Source organism: Podarcis raffonei, chromosome 11, assembly GCF_027172205.1.
Source record: "Podarcis raffonei isolate rPodRaf1 chromosome 11, rPodRaf1.pri, whole genome shotgun sequence".
NCBI classification, from domain to species: Eukaryota; Metazoa; Chordata; class Lepidosauria; order Squamata; family Lacertidae; genus Podarcis; species Podarcis raffonei.
In genome coordinates, this window is record NC_070612.1 from 50,149,089 (window position 1) to 50,173,197 (window position 24,109).

The 24,109-nt window shown below is 41.0% G+C and overlaps 1 protein-coding gene across 2 annotated transcripts in view; it reads left to right on the forward strand.

Annotated features, from left to right (window-relative positions):
* The window catches only part of ADAMTS19 (ADAM metallopeptidase with thrombospondin type 1 motif 19), a 126,960-nt gene that overhangs the window by 16,769 nt on the left and 86,082 nt on the right, over positions 1-24,109 (forward strand). Inside the window, exons 3-6 of one of the 2 annotated variants that reach the window (XM_053407709.1) lie at positions 14,036-14,201; positions 19,128-19,300; positions 20,026-20,109; positions 22,235-22,392. In XM_053407709.1, coding sequence (XP_053263684.1) covers positions 14,036-14,201; positions 19,128-19,300; positions 20,026-20,109; positions 22,235-22,392 — 581 coding nt within the window. The remainder of the gene's footprint in view (positions 1-14,035; positions 14,202-19,127; positions 19,301-20,025; positions 20,110-22,234; positions 22,393-24,109) is intronic. The other variant, XM_053407710.1, reaches the window with a different exon arrangement.

The window sequence follows — 24,109 nt, forward strand, 5'->3', positions numbered from 1 at the left end:
AGTCCTGTGCAAGAATTTCCATTTGCACAACATGGCTTCCCTCCACTCCCGGCTCACTCCCTGAAATTGAGTTGGGGCGGGGAGGGGTTGGAGGTGGTTATTGCAGTGACTCCCAGAACACCACTATTTGGTTGTTGGAACGATAACATTATTTCTAAAAAGATCCTTCACTGCCAAGGAGCATAACATAATAGTTTTGTTCATGCAATATTGCAGAATTTATATCCGATTAAACATCAAGCAATTATGGAATGAAGAACTTCTGCTAGACTTTTTCTATGCACACACAAGTGTGCTAAGCAGGTATCACTTACTTGAAGATTAATAGCCCAGAACTTTCCAGAAACAAGAGCTGGCAGTTATTGGGCAGAACTGTGATTTTCTGTAAGATGGAAAATAAATGTCTGTGCTTACAGTTGGGTAAATATTCATAGTTCACATAATAATAAAATATACAAGACCAATTTTGTCATTTATAATGCTAGATAGTTAAAGAGAGGTATTTTTTTTTGCCTTTTTGTTATTTCATCCAATGCATTCAGGTTTAAGAGGTTTTGAGTGTATAGTTTGTGTAGAATTATCACAATCTAAATGATTCTGATAAATTACAATCTAAATACAAAATCAGATGGTGTCTTCACGCGAAAAAATAATGCATAACCCATAAGGGCACACATCTAAGGGAGAAAATATTAAATGTCATTTTTGCAAAATAGACGTACAGTGTCGTTTAATACCAAAGCTCCATCTTGTTGGAATAAATGTTGTGTATTTTTGGTTTGAAGTAAGACTTCATGGATTTCTGCATCATAAATCTACGAGCAAGGGCATGATATATTTACTGTATCATGCTTTTGTGAACATATATTGGCTACAGCAGAGTTTGGCTTTCAACTGTGAAAACAGCAGTTTAATAAATTACATCTTTAAAACTATTTTCCACAATCATAATATCATATATACCCTGATTTGAAACACGAAAAGAAATGCTATTCATAATAATTAATGTGGTGTGGTGCATAAAACAAATAGCTTGTTGCAAATGGCATAAAATTTAAATAACTGTTGAGATATATAATCAGCTCTTTTATATGAGTGTTAAATTACAGTACTGTTCAAGAGGTGATGGGGGCTTGCTTCTAGGCAAAGGCACTTGAAATGTTTTGCATGTGTTTGTATGGATGCGTAACTTACAGTTGGGGGTTACAGTTCCCTGCAGAAGTGACTTTCATGTAGGAATCTGGCAATACGCGACAGTGGCGTTAGAGGTGCTTTTGCAGGTCCAAGTGCCGTCTCCCCAGTCCCCAACCCAGGTAAATAAAAGACCCCTAAGATTTGGATCAAAACAGGCCACCACTTTATTGAATACAGATGGAAGAGGTTTGGCTTGGGCATGTTGTTGTTGTTGCTTAGTCGTGTCCGACTCTTTGTGACCCCATGGACCAGAGCACGCCACGCACTCCTGTCTTCCACTACCTCCCACAGTTTGGTCAAACTCATGCTGGTAGCTTCGAGAACCCTGTCCAACCATCTCGTCCTCTGTCGTCCCCTTCTCCTTGTGCCCTCTATCTTTCCCAACATCAGGGTCTTTTCCAGGGAGTCTTCTCTTCTCATGAGGTGGCCAAAGTATTGGAGCCTCAGCTTAACGATCTGTCCTTCCAGTGAGCACTCAGGGCTGATTTCCTTAAGAACGGATAGGTTTGATCTTCTTGCGGTCCATGGGACTCTCAAGAGTCTCCTCCAGCACCATAATTCAAAAGCATCAATTCTTTGGCGATCAGCCTTCTTCATGGTCCAGCTCTCACTTCCATACATCACTACTGGGAAAACCATAGCTTTTACTACACGGACCTTTGTTGGCAAGGTAATGTCTCTGCTTTTTAAGAAGCTGTCTGGGTTTGTCATTGCTTTTCTCCCAAGAAGCAGGCGGCTTTTAATTTTGTGGCTGCTGTCACCATCTGCAGTGATCATGGAGCCCAAGAAAGTAAAATCTCTCACTGCCTCCAACAGGAAATGACGCATAGGTCAATCCAGGTGGAGGTTCCTAAGACTTACATCAAACAGGGTGACCCCTGCAGGGACTGCTGTCTGGGGGTCCTGGCCCCATGGACATGACCATTCCCCCCTGATTCCTTTAATGGGATACCCTAGTGTTTGGAGGGGCTGAGGCTAAATGCTGCTTCATCATTACATTGTCCCATGTGCATTCATGATTGGGGTGGGGTGGGGAACACATGGTATGCTGAGATTCATCTCTGTAATATTTGAATGGTCAGACATGAGCATGGACTTATGAACTATTTGTATATGGAATGCAAGATGGGTGGTAGAGTAGTGAATTGAAGATTCCCAGGATGTACTTTTGTTACCTCATTTTCCCTACTCACTTCTGCACTTTTCTTTCTGAGATCCGGCCGCTGAATGTATGAAAAGAGCTCCAGTGAGAAGCGTTGTGTGAAATTTGACATCTAGTGACGTGGAAGCTCTGTTGATGGTGTTATATGCGGTGCTCTTTTTCTAGAAAAAGAGGTGCTGGAACTCACCACGAACGCCTCCCTTGTTCTCATAGAACGGCGGCGTCTTTCAAGCGTGGCGTCAGGAGTGGAACTTGGTGGGCAGAAGCTGGTTTGGGGTCAGCTTCCGGATGAATGTTTTTTGAATTGTCATCGAACTGAATAATAATAATAATAATAATAATAATAATAATAATAATAATAATAATTTATTTATACCCCGCCCATCTGGCTGAGTTTCCCAAGCCACTCTGGGCGGCTCCCAATCGAGTGTTACAAACAACACAGCATTAAATATTAAAAACTTCCCTAAACAGGGCTGCCTTCAGATGTCTTTTAAAGATAAGATAGCTGCTTATTTCCTTGACATCTGATAGGAGGGTGTTCCACAGGGTGGGTCAAACTACCAAGAAGGCCCTCTGTCTGGTTCCCTGTAACCTCACTGCTGTAATTTTAAAATAAGGTGGGGTTTTTTGCACCCTTTTATATATAAAAAATGAATACCTCTGTTTCAGTACTAAGATTTAAGAAGCCTTGTGGGGTACACAACATTCCTTAAAAGGGAAGTGAGTGACTTGTCTGTTTTCATAATAGACAAAATATTGGGTTTTTGTTTTCTTCAGCCTCTGCTCACACAAAATGTTAAAAACAGGTTCTGGACTGAATATCTGTAGACACAACTAATAGGTTTAAACACTCTGATACATAGTACTTTACATGCATTGTTTGTTTGTTTGTTTGTTTGTTTGCTCCATCATTCCTAATGGGGTGGTATTGACCCTCAAGGCTGCATGGGTAAAAACATTACATCTTTACTAAATTAAGGTGGGAGGCCCCTGAAATACCACATGGCAATTCAAACCTCATCAGAGTTGAGGACTACCTAGAGCATGGAATTGTAGAAGATGGACACAAACACATTATAGATTTTTTTTCAATCCTATAGGAGCATATTTCATTGACAAAGGCTTGAGATATGCAGTAAATGTAATTATTATTATAGTCTTTATTTACGTGGACAGGCGGAGTCCCTCCAACCCCAGGCAATCTCCAAGTGGAATACAGTGGTTCCTCGGGTTACATATGCTTCAGGTTACAGACTCCGCTAACCCAGAAGTAGTACCTCGGGTTAAGAACTTTGCTTCAGGATGAGAACAGAAATCGTGCTCCAGCGGCACCAGGAGGCCTCATTTAGCTAAAGTGGTGCTTCAGGTTAAGAACAGTTTCAGGGTAAGAACGGACCTCCAGAACGAATTAAGTACTTAACCCGAGGTACCACTGTAATGACTCAAGACAACGTGCTATGGGATTAAAACTGGCCACAACTTTATTAAGTTTCAGATGTGGCTCAGGCATTGGGCATTTATCCTTCCCAGTCCCCAGCCGGGGATCTGGGAGACATCAGGGTTATCCAGAATGTGTGGGGATTGGGCTGGCTCTGGAGAACATATGTTCAAGCAAGAGCCCCCCCCCCGTTTCACCGCTGTTGTAGGGGAGAGCAATGACAAACTCTCGGCATATGGCCAATGCCTTCCCTCAAGACCCCTTTAACAGGGAACCCTGGGATCACCACCGCAAGGGGGTCATGGGTCACCGCTTCACCCCCCCCCCCATTTAGGAAGATAGACTAAAGGATTCCGCCCAAGGCCTGAAACCGCCAAAGTTGTGACGTTTTGCTACGGCAAAGGCTAACCTGCCAATGCAGGAGAATTCCTTTCTGGCCCTTCAACAGCGACCATGATGTAGCAGCGCCTGCGTACCTGTGGAGAAGAGGTTAACCTGCAAAAGAGTCTTAACTGAGGGTGGGAGAAGCTCTGGAGCCAACTGACGCTTCGCAGGTAAGATTCACCTTCTGCTGTGTGGGCAGGGCAGTCCTTCCCCTTACTTGGCTGATCCCCTGGCAACGCCTCCCCAGGCGGGATTGGGTGACTGGCTGAGGTAGGCGGAGACCTCCAGGTTTCCAGCCTGGGGGGGATGAAGCCAGCTCGAACTACCAGGAGCCGCATTGGGATCTGGGGGGGGGGGCTGCATGTGACCACGCAAAAGGTGCCCCCCATTTGATGTGGGAAGCAGTCATTAGAAGGAGCTACTAAATGAGAACAGTCTTTCACAAAACATGGCTCCAGAATTTTCAAAGGTTAGCTTGTGATTAAGTTGTTTGAATAGAAGTTGAAAATACCATATATACACTTGTAAGTTTGTTGGTAATGTCGTATGAGATCAGTTTATTACGAATTGCTTCTACCAGTTGCCTTAAAATGCCAATTATAGTGAAAAACCTCTGTGATCTCAGATCTCTTGAGAACAGACCCTATAGGAAGAGGAAACTGATGTAGTTTTTCCACTGAAATAAATATGAGACTTAATTTATTGCTTGTTTGAAGTACTGTACCTTGATTTTTAAGAGATCTACATATAGGGAGAAAAAACAAATTTGTGAATATTTACAGAATATTTCAAGTTCGTTCTTTATATTCCGTTAATGTTTATAATTTCATTTCGTACTCCATATTCCTTTTATGCCCATAAAATAATAATACACCCCTTGCTTGCCAAAATGACCTCAAAACAGTCTATGAGTACAAAAAATGACGATGAAGCATTCACTTATGAAGTTTTGGAAAGACTTGAAGAACACTGAGTTGAACTGTCTAATCAGTGTATGAACATTGTATTCCATGTAACTGCTAAGCAGAATTTATTGCTTCAGCATATTGAGATTGATTAGTAGCCTTCTTCTGCACCCTGCATGAAGAAATTAGATAGGCGCTGAGCAAGTTAAAAAAAAAATTATTTGGTGTGTCTTAATTATTCTTTCACAAGGATATAGTGCAGTGATTGTGGTGGAAAGGCTCACAATCACATCCTGTGCTTCAATCTTCCCATCTGATCAAAATCACCTTCAGTGTCCATAGCATAATTGCTTGTTTCATTTGTATATATTCAGCTATAGATGATGCAGGAGGGTCATCCACCTGCAATTTCTCCAGTTCATCACAGGCTGACAGGTGATTCCACAGGGTAGCCAGACTGGACTGTTATAGTAAAAAGCAACAGTGAGTCTTGTGGCAGTTTTAACAGATTTATTGTGGTATAAGCTTTCATTATCCAGAACCCAGTTTTGTGCATCTGGTTAAGTAGGATCTAGTTTTTCAACCCTTGTAAGGTAAAGGGACCCCTGACCATTAAGTCCAGTCGTGACCGACCCTGGGGTTGCGGCGCTCATCTCGCTTTTATTGGCCGAGGGAGCCGGCATACAGCTTCCGGGTCATGTGGCCAGCAGGACTAAGCCGTTTCTGGCAAACCAGAGCAGCGCATGGAAACACCATTTACCTTCCCACCAGAGCGGTACCTATTTATCTACTTGCACTTTGATGTGCTTTCGAACTCCTAGGTTGACAGGAGCAGGGACCGAGCAACGGGAGCTCACCCCATCACGCGGATTCAAACCGCCAACCTTCTGATCAGCAAGCCCTAGGCTCAGTGGTTTAAGCCTTGTACTTGCTAATAAATCTCTTGGCTTTTAAAGATGCCACAAGGTTCTTTCAGCTTTTTCATTTTCCTAGGGGTCGTCACGTTCTCCTCTGCAATGCATGTATTTTTTTAAACATAGAAAATGCACTCATCTTTATAACGGCAATTTGACCAAACAAGGAAAGCTTCAAATTTGACCATATTTCAAGATCCTTTTTCACTTCTGACCAACATTTCTCATAGTTATCTTTAAATAAATTTAAGTTTTTAGCGGTCATGTTAACCCCCAGGTATTTTACTTTCTTTACCAGTGTTAAACCCGTCTCCTTCTGAAACCTCTCTTTCTCAATCGGTGTTAAATTTTTTTCAAGAACCTTAGTCTTTAACTTGTTCAATTTAAATCCTGCCACTTGACCAAATTCCTGAATCAATTCTAATACTCTTTTAGTACTAGATTCTGGCTCCTGTAATGTCAATACTAAGTCATCTGCAAACGCTTTAAGTTTGTACTGTTTAGCTCCGACCTGAATACTTTTAATCAGATGGTCCCTTCTAATCATGTTTAGCAAAACCTCCAGGACCGAAATGAAAAGCAATGGGGAAATTGGGCAGCCTTGTCGTGTCCCTTTCTCCATCTTAAATTCTTCTGTCACCACGTTGTTAACTATCAATTTTGCCTTTTGTTCTGAATAAATTGCACCTATACCGTTTTCGAAACCTTGACCAACCCCCATCCCCTGAAGATTTTTCTTCATAAAACTCCAAGAAATATTATCAAAAGCTTTCTCCGCATCAACAAATATCAAAACTGCTTTAGTATTAATGTTCACTTGTAGTTTCTCTATAATGTTAATTATGTTTCTCGCGTTATCAGACAAGTGTCTACCCGGGAGAAAGCCAGCTTGGTCTTTGTGTATCTCCCCAACTAGTACTTTTTTCAATCTTTTAGCCAAAATATCTGCAAAAATTTTATAATCCACATTAAGTAGGGATATGGGGCAGTAGTTCTTAAGTTGTGTTTTTTCAGACTCAGTTTTCGGTATGAGTGTAATATAAGCTTCCTTCCACGACTCTGGCGCTTTTCCCCCCTCCAAAATTTCATTACAAACCTCCTTTAGTGGTTGAATTAGCCAATCTTTCAGAGATTTATAATATTTTGAGGTTAAACCGTCCGGCCCTGGAGATTTGCCCAACTGCATATTCTGGATACGTCCTGAAATACCCTATGGACCTTAGTTTCAAGTATGGAAATTTGGCTGAGCTGTTCAGAAGGAACAAAAGTTCTGTTTGGTTGGAGTTTTCCCGAGATTTGCTCCTGAGCATCAAAGAATATGAAGAAGATCCGCAGAAGGGACTTGGAAAAGAATTAAGAGCCTCGGACATAAGATCTCCAGGTTGATGGAATATATGGATTTGACGGAAAGGACTGGCAGAATCCGAAACCAGGGAGAGGAGAGGGTGGAGGAAGATTGGGAAACTAAAGCTTATATTTAGAAATTTTGCAAAATTAATGACTGTTAGAAAAATCGTGGAATGTTATTATATGGATTTAGTAGAAATGTTAGAAGAAGTTAAGAATAGATAAGTAATTTAGTCTTAAAGGGAAATAAGGTTAAAAAATATGTTATTTACAAGACGATAAAAAATAGAGAAAGATGGAAAGGATTTGCTGAAATAATTAGAAGAATGGGAATACAAAAAGGGAGATGTGAGGAAGTCGAGGAAATAAGGAAATGAAGGATAGAATATGGAAAAGGAGAGATGTATTTTAAACTGTTTTGTTTAGATTTATTTATGTGTTTAGCTTAATGGGATTGGGTTGGGGTTTATATTATTTGTATACTGTATTGTATTGTGGTGTTTTTTCTTTTTTTCTTTTTTCGTTTGTCTTTAAATTTTCTTTTTTCTTCTTTCTTCTTTTTCTGTAATCTTTAAAAGCAATAAATATTATTTTTAAAAAAGTTGAAATTGTTAGTAGGACTGGAATAACACTTATAGCTTAATGGTGAATTTTGGATATAATGGAGATGTAAAAGATTTGGACGAGTATAAAAGAGGCAGGAGGAAATGATTAGCAATAGGATCCACAAAGGGTAGGAGGAAAGTCGAGGAGATTCTATGGAACTTTGTTTTTTATGTTGCATGTTGGGTATGTGATTGTAAAACTGTAATTTGAGAAACCAAATAAATAAAAAAAAGGAGCAAAGAAGAAGAAAAGCAGTATATAAATCTGTCATGCTTTCTGCAGGCTAGAATGCTATATATGGAATAATAATTGTTTCTGAATGTTATTTTGCAGGGCAAAGCCAAGTTCTTAACTGTGAAGTTTAGCTTACATCATATTTAATTATTTCCGTGTAGCCTCCAGTACTTGGGAATGATACACAGGATGCGGTAGTAATTATTATCTCAATGTGATATATGGTTCAGATGTGCTACACTCTTTTTTTGGTATATAACTTATCAGGGGCTTGCATAGATTCGAGATGAGCTCTGGGATTCTGTATGCTGGGTTTCTTCCAGTCTCTCAACATGGTTTTGTTAACACAAATTTTCAATGGGACCCCTGAGTAATTGCTGGCAAGAAAGTATACAGCCGAGCCTACTTAAAAATAAACTGTTTAAGAAATAGTCCTGTGAAAAGAATAACATCTTCTGCAAATGAGCTTTAACTTATATTAAATTAAAGTTAAGCTTTCTTGAAAAGAATGAATGATTTCAAAGGAGTTAGCTGTAAAAAGAAAGAATTGACACAGAATAAAAGCACAGTGTAGAAAAGCACTAAACCTTCTAGATCTAGAGTCTAAAGAAAAGTATAGCATGCATAGTTTAAATGGGGCATATTGTGAGCATCGAAAGCAGCTTTAGTCATATATCTCTAACTTGCTTCTCTTTTTCATAATTTTTTAAATTAATTTTTCATTAATAACAATCCAATATAGACCACATTAATACAATACCAAATCATAATTCAATTAAAAAAGCCATTCGTCAAATTCCAAATTAAACATTTTGGTTGACTTCCCATGTTCTGATTTTAGGAGATTTTTGGGAGATGTTGATTACTTTTTCCTGCTCCGATCCACTTATTTAATCCAAATAATACAGTTCGGATGTTGATCCTTTATTTTAACTGCCACTGATGTGTTGACTTTTATTCGTATTTAACTGTTCCATATTCTTTAATTTGCATGAGGAGTTTATATCTGGTAACTTTCTGTCTGGAATGCTTTTTTTTTTTAAAAAAAATCAACCTTCCTTTTTGTTGCAATCAATCATTTTCGGCACCCCCCCTCCAAGGACTCAATTTTACTGGGTGCCTTTCGACATTTGCTTTTCTCAAAACTGAAAGTGCTCTATCGACGTGGTTCTCAATATGCAAGCTGTTTCAGTGGTTCGTCTGTGCTGAAGGTGTCAGTGAGATTCCTTGACTCCTGGGTTAAAAAATCCTAGTGGCCTTCCAGCTTCCCCAGCAAACCATTAATTCTAACATAGTCTTCATTGTATCATTGACTTCAATGCAAGAATGATAACAATATTTTGAAGAAAGCAATTTCAAGTGGATCATATCATCTTCAGAAGCCTTTTTCAACAGTTCCCTTTCTATCTCCCATTTTGCCTTCGCCTTTCCTGATTCTGACTTTGCTTCTTCTAAGGTTTGTTTCCAAGCCCTCATATTGAAACTGGTTTGTAAATGGATCCAATGTGTGTAGCATTGTTGTCACAAACGTCACGTGGTGACTGTTTGAGGCAGGGGTTATAATGTGAAGAGTGGGTCTCCCGGTGGATTTCTCCCACTGCAGGGAGAATTTCTGTGCCCTCATCTGCTGTTGCAAAGACTGTTTTGTGGCATTGAGAATCTCCATGAGATGAATCAGTCCACGCACTCAGCTGGTTTACACAGTCAGCCATCAAACTGAGCAACTGTACGCAGAAGGCTTTTCAAGTAACAGCATGTGTTCTTTGTGTCGCACAGTGGACTTGTTCAGCACGGACTTGGGATGGATCCGCTTCTCTGGAAACTTGTGTTGTGCAACTAGCTGAAAAATCCCACAGTACTTTTTAAGGAGGGAGTTAACATGGATGAGAGACAGGACGTTTTCTTCATCCAACAAATTTAGATCAGCCATCAGCAGGTGGACAGAGAACTTTAAGAAAAATATGTTGTGCAGATCCAGCACAGCAAGTATGTCAGGAAGTACAGTTAATCAAAGACAGAGTTTACTGGCTACCATTTGGGTATCATTTCTCTATCTGTCCAAAAATGAAGATAGTTGATGACAGAGGGCTGTACTCAGAACAGAATGATTGACTCTTTTATTTATCTAATCGTAGCTGGCCGAGTCTTGACTATTTCATTGGTGTGTTTGGTTTTTCTGCATGCTATTTGTCTTGTGGGTGTTCTGTTTGATCATGATCTCATGATACATAGACAGCTGTTTTCATAACCGCTACCAACTTTGTGGGCAGAGTCAGAAAGGTAAAAGCAGGGACAAAAAATGGATTAGCAAATGTGTCACAAAACTTCATAGATCTTTTTAAAAGAGAGTACAGTCGTACCTTGGTTGTCGAACGGAATCCATTCTGGAAGTCCGTTCGACTTCTAAAAACGTTCTACAAGCAAGGCACAGCTTCCGATTGGCTGCAGGAGCTTCCTGCACGCAATTGGAAGCTGTGTAAGCTGTGTTGGACGTTCTGCTTCCAAAGAACTTCCACAAACTGAAACACTCACTTCTGGGTTTGCGGCGTTCGGAAGCCAAAACGTTCGACCCTCAAGGTGTTCGTCTTCCAAGGTACAACTGTATGTGTAGAGTCCACACAGGACTCTAAGATTGGGCTATGTTATCTCAGTTACAATTAACACATCATATAGTTTCTAACACCCCAGAATTCACTAGTTGTGGTTGAATTGAAAAACTGTAATTTGAGATGTGCTCCCCTTTCTCTTATATATGTTAGAAAATCTGTATGCATATGCTTATATAATGCCAGCAAACTAGCTTACTTCTTTTTGAAAGATAGAGAGTAATGTAGCTGTCTCACACACATAGAGGGGGTTCGCAAAGGGGTGCAATGCCCACATGGAAGCCATTTAAAACACTTCCACTGCATAACTACTCCAACTAGCTGCTGTACACCTGGGCTAGGGTGGAAATGAAATTCAGGTGAGGATTTTGACTTTGATGCAAGATTGGACCCAGTACCTGTCATTCCAGAGTTTGGAAGTCTATACACATTTGGTGCAAGCTGCCATCTCAGCGCATGCTGTGATTTAAGGCCCATCAAGTGGTGGTCAACAAATGGCCTGTCCTATATAAACACACACAGTCTCTCTCTTATCTCCAATGACAACTCATTAGATGGTGTAACTCATGAGAAAATACTTCAAAGTATGATTCTGTAAACCTGTTTCTTATCTTCATTGATATATTGCCAGATGTTGTGTTTCACTAAAGCAATAAAAAGTTACTTTTCTTTGTCCGTTAATGAGATTCTTGTAAAAACACAGAGGCGTGCTCCTGATATAAAATGAGCAGTCTCCTTTTATGTTTGTTGCTGTTTATCTTTTTTTTAAAGTACTCAGTGCTTTACAATTACATCATTCTCCCTCTCAATGACTCCACGAGGTAGCTTAGGCCTAACATACAGTGATTTGTACAAGGCCACCCAGTAAGCTTAACGATTGAGCAGTGGCTTGGATGTGACAATCCCATCCCTTCCTTATCTATTCAGAGGTTCTTCTATTGAGTTCAGTGGAACTTACTCCCAGGCAAGTATCTATGGGATCACAGATACTGAATCTGTATGTGATCAGTATGCTGATGACACTCAACTCTACTTCTTGGTAATACCTGAATCAGGAGAGGCAGTGTAAGTCTTGGACCACTGCCTGTGGTTGGTGATGGGCTGGAGGAGGGCCAATAAACTGAAGCTGAATCTTGGTGAGACAGAAGCCCTGTGGGTGAATAGTTCCCAACTTCAGGAAACTGGAAGGTTAGATATGTAGCTTAGAAGTACTCTTAGATCTGATACTGTCACTGGAGACACAGGTATCCTAAGTCCTTTTTTCTAGCTTTGACTGCTATGTCAGCTACAGACATACCTGGACAAGGTTAGCTGAACCACAGTGGTGATCTCTAGCCTACTGCAGTGCACTCTATGTGGGGCTGCTCTTGAGATTGGTTTGGAGATTGCAACTAGCACAGGATGCTGTGGAATGATGTTTGCCTGGACAGGCATATCAGCATATTGTACTAGTGCTGAAAGCTCTGCCTGGCTGCCAGTACACTACCAAAATAAGATTAAGGTATTACTTTTAGTGTACAAAGCCATAGACTGTCTAGGACAAGGTTACATTGCTGCTGCCATGAGTGCTGGAAGGAAGACTGTTCCCTGCTATCATATCTCCTATCAGTCTCATCTTTTCCAAGCTAAACATACCCAGCTCCCTCAGCTGTTCCTCATAACGCTTGGTTTCCAGACCCTCGATCATCTTGGTTACCCTCCTCCGCACAAGTTCCAGCTTGTCAATATCCTTAGTCAATTGTGGTGCCCAGAACTGGACACAATATTCCAGGTCTAACCAAGGCAGAATAGAGTGGTACTGTTACTTCTGCATAACACTGTTGACTCATGTTACTTCTCCTATCACTGTTGTTGCATCATAATGTTGATTCATGCTAAGCTTGTGGTCTACTAGAGCCAGTGTGGTGTAGTGGTTAAGAGCGATAGACTCGTAATCTGGGGAACCGGGTTCGCTTCCCCGCTCCTCCACCTGCAGCTGCTGGGTGACCTTGGGCTAGTCACACTTCTCTGAAGTCTCTCAGCCTCACTCACCTCACAGAGTGTTTGTTGTGGGGGAGGAAGGGAAAGGAGAATGTTAGCTGCTTTGAGACTCCTCAGGGTAGTGATAAAGCGGGATATCAAAGCCAAACTCCTCCTCCTCCTCCTCTTCTTCTTCTTTATAAATACATTGAACAACAACAGGCCAAAGGCAGAACCTTGTAGCACTCCACTTGCCACTTTATTCCAGGATGCCGAAAAATTATGAGCATTCTTTGGGTTTGGTCACTTCAACCATCTGGAAAAGCCCTCCTCATTGTCTCTGATTCATTGAGTTTCTATACAGACTAAAGCAGCTTAATGTCACTGGTACTTTGAAACACTGTTCCCTCCGAAATCAGGCAGGCACCCACAATTCTGATATTTTGCTGCTTGCTGAAATCATTTATGTTTCTCCACTCCCCCCCCCCAGAAATTAATTTGATTGAATGTAGGTAATTCTGTATTTTATAATATTGCAATTTTATGATGTTTCAATTGTACATTGCCATATATCTATAAATAATATAAATAAACTCTGCCTGCACCACACCCGCCATCATCTGCTCCCTGAGGTGGTTGCCTCATTCTGCCCAATGATAGGACTGGCCCAGATTTGGATTCCCAGCATGTGTACTTGCAGCAGAAAAAGTTTGCACTGTTTCCCCAAGACAAAGATGATTTCCATGTAGAAGGAATAATAATACTTGAAGCAGCCTTAGGTGTGTTTTTTTCTGACCAGAAGTATTTTATTAATAACTGTCCTTCATTTTAATAAACAAAGACATAAATGATAATGTGGGATGTTGTAAGACGAGTGTATAGATTGTGCTGAACATATTTAAACGACCTCTTGGGCCCTCCAAAGCAAGTTTTGAGAAATCTAAATATTTCACTGTGCATCTGCTACTGGCACATAGCCACCCACCCACATTAAGTCAAAGTAAATGACATTTATTTTAGCGTTTGGAAAGAAAGAGGCTAATGGGACAGGACCTGGCACCTAAGTTGCCTATATCTGCGCTGCTGGACCTGCCTCCAAAATATCATGATTTGGAATTCTTGTACTGATGTAACTTACGTCTCATCATCACAAGCATATTCTGGCTCTTTCAGGAAGTCTTAAAGCATTAAGGGTCTATTTGAAATTTATTCTGTATATGTGGCATGATGGAGCCTCGTTAAATAACACACCGTATCTGTTGCTTTTTTGTTTCCCACTGCAGATGGGTTTTTTGCAGCTGAATGACGACTTCATATTTATTGAACCACTCAATCACACTTTGGCTGTGACAGGTCATGCGCATCGCGTCTACAGGCGTAGAAGGTCCATACCTGAGAAAGCCACTGAAAAGCCTGCTTCTCATAGTCAGTACTGTGGTGTTATTACTGGTAATGTAATCCCTGTTAACCTATTTAATGCAGTAGGCACTTATTGTAAGAAACAAATATCTTTTTCTTAATCTCTAGTCACTATTCTGGTTAAAGGTAAAGGACCCCTTTAAGTCCAGTCATGAATGACTCTGGGATTACGGCGCTCATCTCACTTTACTGGCCGAGGGAGCTGGGGTTTTTCAGCCTCCCCAGACAGTTTTTTCTGGGTCATGTGGCATGACTAAGCCGCTTCTGGCAAAACCAGAGCAGTGCACGGAAATGCCATTTACTTTCCCACCAGAGCAGTGCACAGAAATGCCATTTACTTTCCCACCAGAGCGGTACCTATTTATCTACTTTCACTGGCGTGCTTTCAAACTGCTAGGTTGGCAGGAGTTGGGACAGAGCAATGGGAGCTCACCCCGTTGCAGGGATTCGAACCGCTGACCTTCTGATCGGCAAGCTCTAGGCTCTGGTTACCTGAGTACTATTACTTTAAATGACAATTAGCCCATTCCATAGTTGTTGAGTTGTAGAAAGTGCCATTGATTTCAGTAGTCTATAATTTGGATTGTCCCATTAAACACAATATTACTTGGAGTTCCACTGAAATTAGTGAGACTTGCTTCCAAGTACACGGAGCCTCAGTCTCTGTTTAAAATCAGTGGACAGAAACTCCTTTACTTGGAAATAAATTTAACTGAAGACAGTTTCCAAGTAAATGTGTTTAGAATTGATGTGCCAGGATTCTAACAGGACAAGTCGCAAATCAACCTGCCAACTCACTTTTTGGATAGGATCACACTCTCTTCTGCAATGAAAGCTGATTCCCTTTTTGTCCTTGTTCTGATCTGTCTCTTCTTCATTGTGGTTCTCAAATGTTGTGCTCAAGAGCCAAGCTCACTGTGTCAAAATACAGTTCTTGCAAAACCACTTTAGGGTTTTTAGTTTGTTTCCAGGTTAATTAAGCTTACTTTGTTAATTCGTTTAGGGCTTGCTCACATTTGAGCATTAGCTAGCCGTTAATTCACTTCATCAACCCCCCTTTGAATTAGACTGAATTAAACATCTGCATATATTTGAATTTGCATATGAGGAGGAACTTCATTTTTTCCCAGTAGGCATTCCATTTTGTGTTGTCCCTTCCTTCAAATTTGTTGATTCTGTTACTCCACCTAAGTACTGGCACAGGTGGAGCTGTGGTCTAAACCACTGAGCCTCTTGGGCTTGCCGATCGAAAGGTTGGCTGTTCGAATCCCCTCAATGGAGTGGGCTCCTATTGCTCTGTCCCAGCTGCTGCCAACCTAGCAGTTCGAAAGCACACCAGTGCAAGTAGATAAATAGGTACCGCTGCGACGGTAAGGTAAACAGTGTTTCTGTGCTCTCTGATTTCCATCACGGTGTCCTGTTGCACCAGAAGTGGTTTAGTCCTGCTGGCCACATTACCCAGAAAGCTGTCTGTGGACAAACACCGGCTCCCTCAGCCTGAAAGCGAGGTGAGTGCCACAACCCCATAGTCGCCTTTCACTGGACGTAACCGTCCAGGGGTCCTTTACCGTTACCTTTTTACTGACAGGGCAAGTGTGCAGATAGCTGTGCATGCATGACTGTCTCTGTCTTTTTTCTTTTTCTTTTTTTAAAAGAAATCCCTGCCCAGGAAGTGGGCACCAAATACACAGTCAGGCAATTGCAAGTTTGTGCAGTTTTTGAGTTTTGTGCAAATTTGAGGGATCAAAAGAATATGGCTCACTCTTGATGTTGCACTTACTAACACACTGGAAAAGAAACTGAAGCAATTGTAAATTGTCAGCACAAAATTCATCCCCCCCCCAACAACATATCCTGCAAAGATTTTTTTTTAATGCTTCTGTGGTTTCCTAGTTTTGTGCAATAGTGCGAGATCAAAAGGTAAAATATATCTCAGAATAGGAATACCGGAAATAGTTATGACATTAGCGGGGAAAGAAATGAAAGCACTGAGGAATTTGTGGGCATGGAAAGGGAAGTAGTAGACAGTTAATCTACCCATCCAAAAATACCCCCCCCCAAAAAAAAATCATCTGTGCCCCTGAGTGGAGCAGTTTGGATCCCAATCCCCTCCCCCCAATCTATTGGATTAACCCTGTATCGGGTAAACCTGAATTTACAGGGGAAAGCATCAAGATTGGTGTTGTTTAAGGGTAATGATGTAACCAGGGGCGTTACATCATTACAACTCCCAATAGACTGCGATCCACTCACAGTATAAAAAAATGACAGTGATCTACCCATTGTCGTTGGGTGTACCAAAGTGTACCATTTTTTGGAGGGGGGAGATCACAGAGGGGCCAAAGAGCTAACAGGCGGATCTACCAAGAACACCCCATGATCTACCAGCCTGGACTAGACAAATTAAATGGCAATGCAAACACACAGTAAACTGGTATGGACAAACCCTTAGATTCATCACATGCACACTTTGTAAAATAAGCTAAATGAAAATTAGCATTTTTAACAGAATATTGTAATGATTCAATCTTGTTCAGCCTCAGAGCGTCAAGATTTGAATCAATTTACGTGGGTTTTGCTCTTTCTTGCTTATGTTGGCAAGATTATCTGAATGAACGATGATGTCAAAATGTGTGCTTCATCTCCCATGTCATTTATTATTACTAATGCTACTGCTGTTATGAATGAAATCGTGGGGATAAGAGACTCTTTCTCCTCCTCCTGGATTTTCAAAAGTGGCAGGTATGGACACAAACCACTTACGTTTCCCTCCCTGTGCAACCTCACCTTGAGCAGTTTAAAAAACATTTATTTTACCCTTTCATTCTTTTGCCCAAATCAAATGACAACAGTTTCCATCTTTCCGTGTGTTTAGCTCGTGATAACATCTTTAGGAGCTATCATTGTTTTTGCATATTTTGTGTGTGTGTTTTGAAAGACTCCCACACACAGACCCTTTTTTGTTTTCTTCCTCATCTGTGTGGTCTGTTTTCGCAGTTCTAGGGTTCCTACTGAGAGACCAAAGGGGGAAGTAGAGCAATTTTAAACACAGAATGTTGCTGAAACCAGTCATCTCTTGAAATGGAAGAAGGCTATTAAATGTGACAGTTGTATACATAATGGCCTTTTTGTTGTAAATTAAAAAAAATAAAATTAAAACCCAGTGCAAAGTACTCAGAAACACCAGCATTAATAGACTTGCAGAAGGGATGGAGTGAAAGTATTTTCACTAACATTTTATCTCATAGGGATATTTTCTTTAGTTTTTAAGCATTCCCCCCCCCCCAGCAAGCTTAACTACTGAACTGTGATTCTTTTATATCTGCAAGTTGGATGGGGGTGGGGAAGATGAAAGCGCCATATTGTTTTATTAGCATTCTCCATCCTTCTTCTGAACACTTTTTAAGTTATTGTCCATAAATGTTTCTTGCCAGTTTCTAGGAAAGCAATTTTGATTATTTTATTGCATCCCATGACTAAGAAAAATAAAGATGAGATTGGAAATACTTATGATTCCTATTTTGGAATAGAAATTATAATTTAGTGTGTACTTGCAACATGAGAATCCACCTCCCGCATTTTTTATTTAACTTCACAGATGCTTATTTAACTTCACAGATTTTAGGGAGCTGTGATTGATTCACAGAGCTGAGGTTGAATTAATGATAAAAAAATATACGTGTAGCTTCTGATTTTTGAGCTTGTGGAAGCATGTTGCTGCTAAATCTACAGTATGTTCCTGCTTCTACAGTAAAAAATATTAAGTGAACTATGTGTAGCTCATTAGTCTTAGTTCAGGGGAACCTGCTATAGAGCAAAGTTTGCAGCATTAAAAACCAGGGAAATGTGAAGCCCCATAAACCCATCAAATGCGCTGGAACTTGTGTTAAGCAGTTAATTGATTGTTGAGGCCAGGCGATTATCTGTTGGACATATGAGCATGACTAGAATAAGCAGACATGCCAGTTACTCTAAAAGTTTAGAGCAGGAACAGTGCCGGATTTATGTATAAGCTAAACAAGCTATAGCTTAGGCCCCCCCCCCCCCAAAAAAATTTAAAGGGAAAAAAACCAGGATGTACATTTCCAAAATATAAGATAAAAAATGAAATGAAATAAAACCTACACACAGCAACAGTGTTTTGTGTTGTGTATGGAGCTATTAAAGATAAAAGTAAAGGTACCCCTGACAGTTAAGTCCAGTCACGGACGACTCTGGGGTTGCGGCGCTCATCTCACTTTACTGGCCGATGGAGCCGGCATTTGTCCGCAGACAGCTTCTGGGTCATGTGGCGAGCATGACTAAGCCACTTCTGGTGAACCAGAGCAGCGCACGGAAACGCCGTTTACCTTCCCGCCGGAGTGGTACCTATTTATCTCCTTGCACTTTGACGTGCTTTCAAACTGCTAGGTGGGCAGGAGCTGGGACCGAGCAATGGGAGCTCACCCTGTCGCAGGGATTCGAAACGCCAAACTTCTAATCAGCAAGGCCTGGACTCTGTGATTTAGACCACAGCGCCACCCGCACCCCATTTATGGAGCTATTAGGTCCATAAATTACCATATAGCATATACTCAACACAAAAAACAGCGACAAGGACAGCTGGACATATAAAGGGTTCCATTACCTTCAATAGCTTAGGGCCTCATCAAACCTAAATCCAGCCCTGAGCAGGAAGTGTAACGTTATATTCATTAGCATTGTATAATCCATGGTTGGTAAATATTTCATTTATAAGTTGATAATCACTAGAGGTTTGAACAAAAGCCATAAAACATGTATCCCAGTGAAACATTTTTTTTGCTAAAAATGGCTAGGATGCCTTTCTGTCAATCACAGAGCATATATTTGGATGCAGAAGAACTCTAGCATCTCCAGATAGATATGGCCCAATAGCATAACTCAGTATAAAGCATCTTTACGCGATCATTTGTCTACTACTTGTTTCTGTTGCAGAGAAAAGACTACCCAAGAGCCAAAAAGGAACAGAAAGCGGACGAGGAAAAAGATATTCCTATAAATTACCTCAAGAATATAATGTGGAGACTGTAGTTGTTGCAGATCCGGCTATGATTTCCTATCACGGGGCTGATGCCGCTAGACGATTTATCCTAACGATTCTAAATATGGTAGGGAACGTTGAGACTTTCTGTAAAGATAATACACTGGGTGATCTCCAGCTAAGTCAGACCCATTGCAAACTATGAATGTAAGTGAATGGCTGCCATTTATCCCAGTTGGTCTACTCTACCGTCAATTTAAATTAGCTTGAAGGTTCAGTAAAGCGCAGAACACAGCTTAATTGTATAAGTCATTAGGATTGGAAGGTGGGGTCCTAGTGTGGGTCAGAGTCCTGATTAGTACTCTTATGAAGGCGCAGGATCTGACCCAAGCTCCCATCTCCAGTTTAGACTCAACCTTTTTGGCCCTTCTCGTTAGGCTTCCATAGATGTCTTGTGAGATGTAACAGTGCTGCTTTCCCCCCAGCCTAGCCTTCTTACATTAGTACACTATGATATTCCTTGAACATTCAGGAACAAAATATTAAGGAGTCAACAGTACGTTCCACTCTCACTTACGTAAAGTGCTCTGTGTGCTTGGATGTGAACATGAGCTTCTAATTCCATCAAAGAAAGTTGTTCTGTGTGTGCAAACGAAGATCAGCTCTCTGCCCCCCCCTAAAAAACAGATGATGGAGTTGTTCCGAACATGGAGACTGTGTTTGTGTATTGCCCAGACCCAATTGTTATATAAAATTGTTGTATAAAACACTCGGAACTCATCAGACCGCCAAAGCAGATTTGTGATATTCATTTTACAATTCTGAAATAGTGTTTTAATCCATTTGCTTTAGGTGTTCAATCTTTTCCAACACAAGAGCCTTGGAATTCGAGTGAACCTTCGAGTGACTAAGCTTGTTTTGCTTCATGAGACTCCAGTAAGAAAGTACTGCATTTACCTTTTCCATGTAATAATAATAATAATAATAATAATAATAATAATAATAATAATTTATTATTTATACCCTGCCCATCTGGCTGAGTTTCCCCAGCAACTCTGGGCGGCTCCCAATCAAGTGTTAAATACAATACAGCATTAAATATTAAAAACTTCCCTGAACAGGGGTGCCTTCAGATGTCTTTTAAAGATAGGATAGCTGCTTATTTCCTTCACATCTGAGGGGAGGGTGTTCCACAGGGTGGGCACCACTACCGAGAAGGCCCTCTGTCTGGTTCCCTGTAACCTCACTTCTCGCAATGAGGGCGAAGGCCCTCGGAGCTGGATCTCAGTGTCCGGGCTGAACGATGAGGGTGGAGATGCTCCTTCAGGTATACAGGACTGAGGCCATTTAGGGCTTTAAAGGTCAGCACCAACACTTTGAATTGTGCTCGGAAACGTACTGGGAGCCAATGCAGATCTCTCAGGACTGGTGTTATGTGGTCTCGGCGGCCACTCCCAGTCACCAGTCTAGCTGCCGCATTCTGGATTAATTGCAGTTTCAAAGGTAGCCCCACGTAGAGCGCATTGCAGTAATCCAAGCGGGAGATAACCAGAGCATGCACTACTCTGGCGAGACAATCCGCGGGCAGGTAGGGTCTTAGCCTGCGTACCAGGTGGAGCTGGTAGACAGGTGCCCTGGACACAGAATTAACCTGCGTTACATGTATTATTATCATTATTATTTAGAATAGACATCTGTACAGATAAAGGACATGCACTCTTAAATTATAAAGTTGGGTGGAAATGATAAGGGAGGACACATTTTGGTGAAGCTTTCTTAAGCAGTGAAAAACATCTCTCCGCTTTTAGCAGAGGTGCTCAAAAGGGAAGCAGGCAGCTCCTTGTAGCTGTTCTGTCTGGTGACACACTAAATTATCCTCCTGCTTAACAGCAGCGAGTTGTGCCTTGTGCCTAGTTATTGGTACTTACTACAAATTATGTGGGACGCGGGTGGCGCTGTGGGTTAAACCACAGAGCCTAGGACTTGCTGATTAGAAGGTCGGCGGTTCGAATCCCCGTGACGGGGTGAGCTCCCGTTGCTCTGTCCCTGCTCCTGCCCACCTAGCAGTTTGAAAGCACGTCAAAGTGCAAGTAGATAAATAGGTACCGCTCCGGCGGGAAGGTAAACAGCATTTCCGTGCACTGCTCTGGTTCTCCAGAAGCGGCTTAGTCATGCTGGCCACATGACCTGGAAGCTGTACGCAGGCTCCCTCAGCCAATAAAGCGAGATGAGCGCCGCAACCCCAGAGTCGGTCACAACTGGACCTAATTGTCAGGGGTCCCTTTACCTTTACTTTACAAATTATGTTTGGAAACCTCCATTCATATAATCACAGAACTGTGGTTGAAACCCTGTGCAATGCAGGAGTCTTTTGCCCAACATGAGGTTCAAACCCATGACTCTGAGATTATGAGTCTCGTGCTCTACCGACAGAGCTATGTGTGCCATCAATCACGAGCACAAAAGCTTTCACCTGAGTAGGTTTCTCAGCTATTTCAATGTCATGAGCAGCTTCAAATTCACAATGGGGATTGGTAAAATAATGTGAGGAAGATAGTGAGGTCTTCCTTGGTTGAAACAAACACAATTACAGCATGGCTGTATGAAACAACATGTGGATATTATTTTTAGGTTAATGTTAAGGGAAGATGCACTTAAAATCTCTGAAGCTGTTTGAAGGTGTATAGAACATTTTGTGTATGTGTCTTTTAAGTCACAAATATGTAATTTAGGTCAAACAGCTCTGTAAACAGTATGGTTCTATTTATCCAAATTCCCCGATGCAAACAAAAATATCTAAAGAGAATCTAAAGTTTAGATGAGTCAGACTTTTAATTACACATGTTTGTAGTCAGCTGGAAGGGGGAACATTATGTTTGTTGCAGTGAAATAGATGTTTTAATATTGATTGTGGAATAGCAACCAATATTTCAATATTTATAGAACGACAAAATTCTCTATTATATGTTTTTAGAAGTCTTTAAAACACACACACTCTCTTTTGCTTTAAAAAGCCATGTAGATACATATGTTACAACAAGTGAAACATTACACCTTTTAGGCTGACATGTATATTGGACATCATGGTGAAAAAATGCTGGAGAGTTTCTGCAAATGGCAACATGAAGAATTTGGTAAGAAAAATGACATCCATTTAGAGATGTCAACAAGCTGGGGTGAAGATGTGTCACCAGTAGACGCAGCCATATTAATCACAAGGTAAGTTGCAAGTTTTTGTCCTTTTGGTTACTGGCCGTGAACCTCATGCAGCATTCTGTAGGCACTCTGATGAATTGATCCGTGATGGAAATCCCCAAAATGAAGCAAACAGGCAAAAAATAAAATAAAATAAAATAAAAATAAAGGCGTCAGATTCAGGAATGAAGGGGGTCAGGAAACACCTCAAAAGATGAACAGAAACCACTTAAGCCCACAGTGTTTAGTGTTCCCCTTCCTCAGGTGTGATGGAGAAACAAGATGTCTTCTACACTACCTTGTTTTTTGCTTTTTTGTTTTAAAAAAGAAAGAACTGACTTAGATATTTGGATGCCTGCAGTATTTGTACATATATTATCTATGTCTGTTTATGTGAGGAGCATTAAAAGGGAAACAGGCTTGCAGAATCATAAAGGAACGTCTCAAAGGACAGAACAGAAGCATTCCAGTATTCTTAGCATACCGGCACCTGACTTCTTAATTCATTCACCATCGCCCTTTCCCTCGCTTGAGGGAAATCGCTTTTCCCCACTCATCTTCCTTCTCCGCACAGCCAGTTAACTGGTTCCGAATGACAATTTGTTTTGGGGCCATTTGATTTACTTATATCAGGGGTAGGGAAGCCAAGGCCATCCAGATGTTGTTGGGTCCTACCTCCCACCAGCCAGCATGTTCAGTGGTCAAGGATAACATGAGTCAGCAACATCTGGTAGGTCTCAAGTTCCCCATCTCTATTCTACATAGATCTGAGGATGAACTATTTTGACTTCAGCCTCTTTGAACTTTCAATGCGGTGTGTCTCAAAGTTCATTTGAACTCTTCACTTTGACAGCAATTTCTGCCAGCCTCTCTCATTCCCATGGTAGTGAAAGAAGACTAGCATATGGCAATGAAAGTGTGATATCCACAGGTTCTTGATTCATGTTGCCTTGCTTTCTGTGGACATGAAATATATAGACCTGTGGTAAATTAATAGAGAATCTCAGAATTCATATTTTAAAAAACCCTGTTTAAACAGGTGTTCTTACTAGGAGCTCCATAGTGTGCAAAATGGTATTGTAGTATGCTTATTCCCTCCTAGTTTTTATAGCATTCATTATTATTTGATATACAGATTGCTGTGTTTTTAAAGACTGCGTAATTATCATTATGGGCATGCTGGGATAATGCAATGTTTTCTTATGATCCTTACTACTAAGAAATGCTTTAAGATAAAGAATAGAGCATAGGCAAGCAATTCTCCCGCCACTCTAATCCAGCAGAGATACAAAATGTGAGATTTTGCTGGCTAAGTGGAGAAATTAGGCATCAGGCGTACAAACTGCAGCAGAAGCTAATAAGGGCCATGCTGTTTGGAAAGCATGTTGCTTGGGAAGTTGACTCCCCAAAATCTGATGCCTGTAAGGACTTAATCTCCATGAATCCCTCACAGAGGGGAAGCGGTAGTGGCACTGGTTTTGTTGATGCAAGTATCACAGCTGGTATTTTTTATTGCTGTGCAAATCTGTAAATTCTAGAGGTGATGGTGATGTGACAAAGAAATAGACTGCTCTGCCTCCTTTCTTTTAGCAAATGTTTTGTGCCACTGGGGAAGTGATAATTCTGTATTGATTTGTTTTGGATATTTGTATGTGATGCCAATAAAAGGTTTGAAAGAAATGGGACAAAGAAATGGGAAGCAATTCCAAAGAAGAGGCATCATTTGGGTGAAGTTAAACTC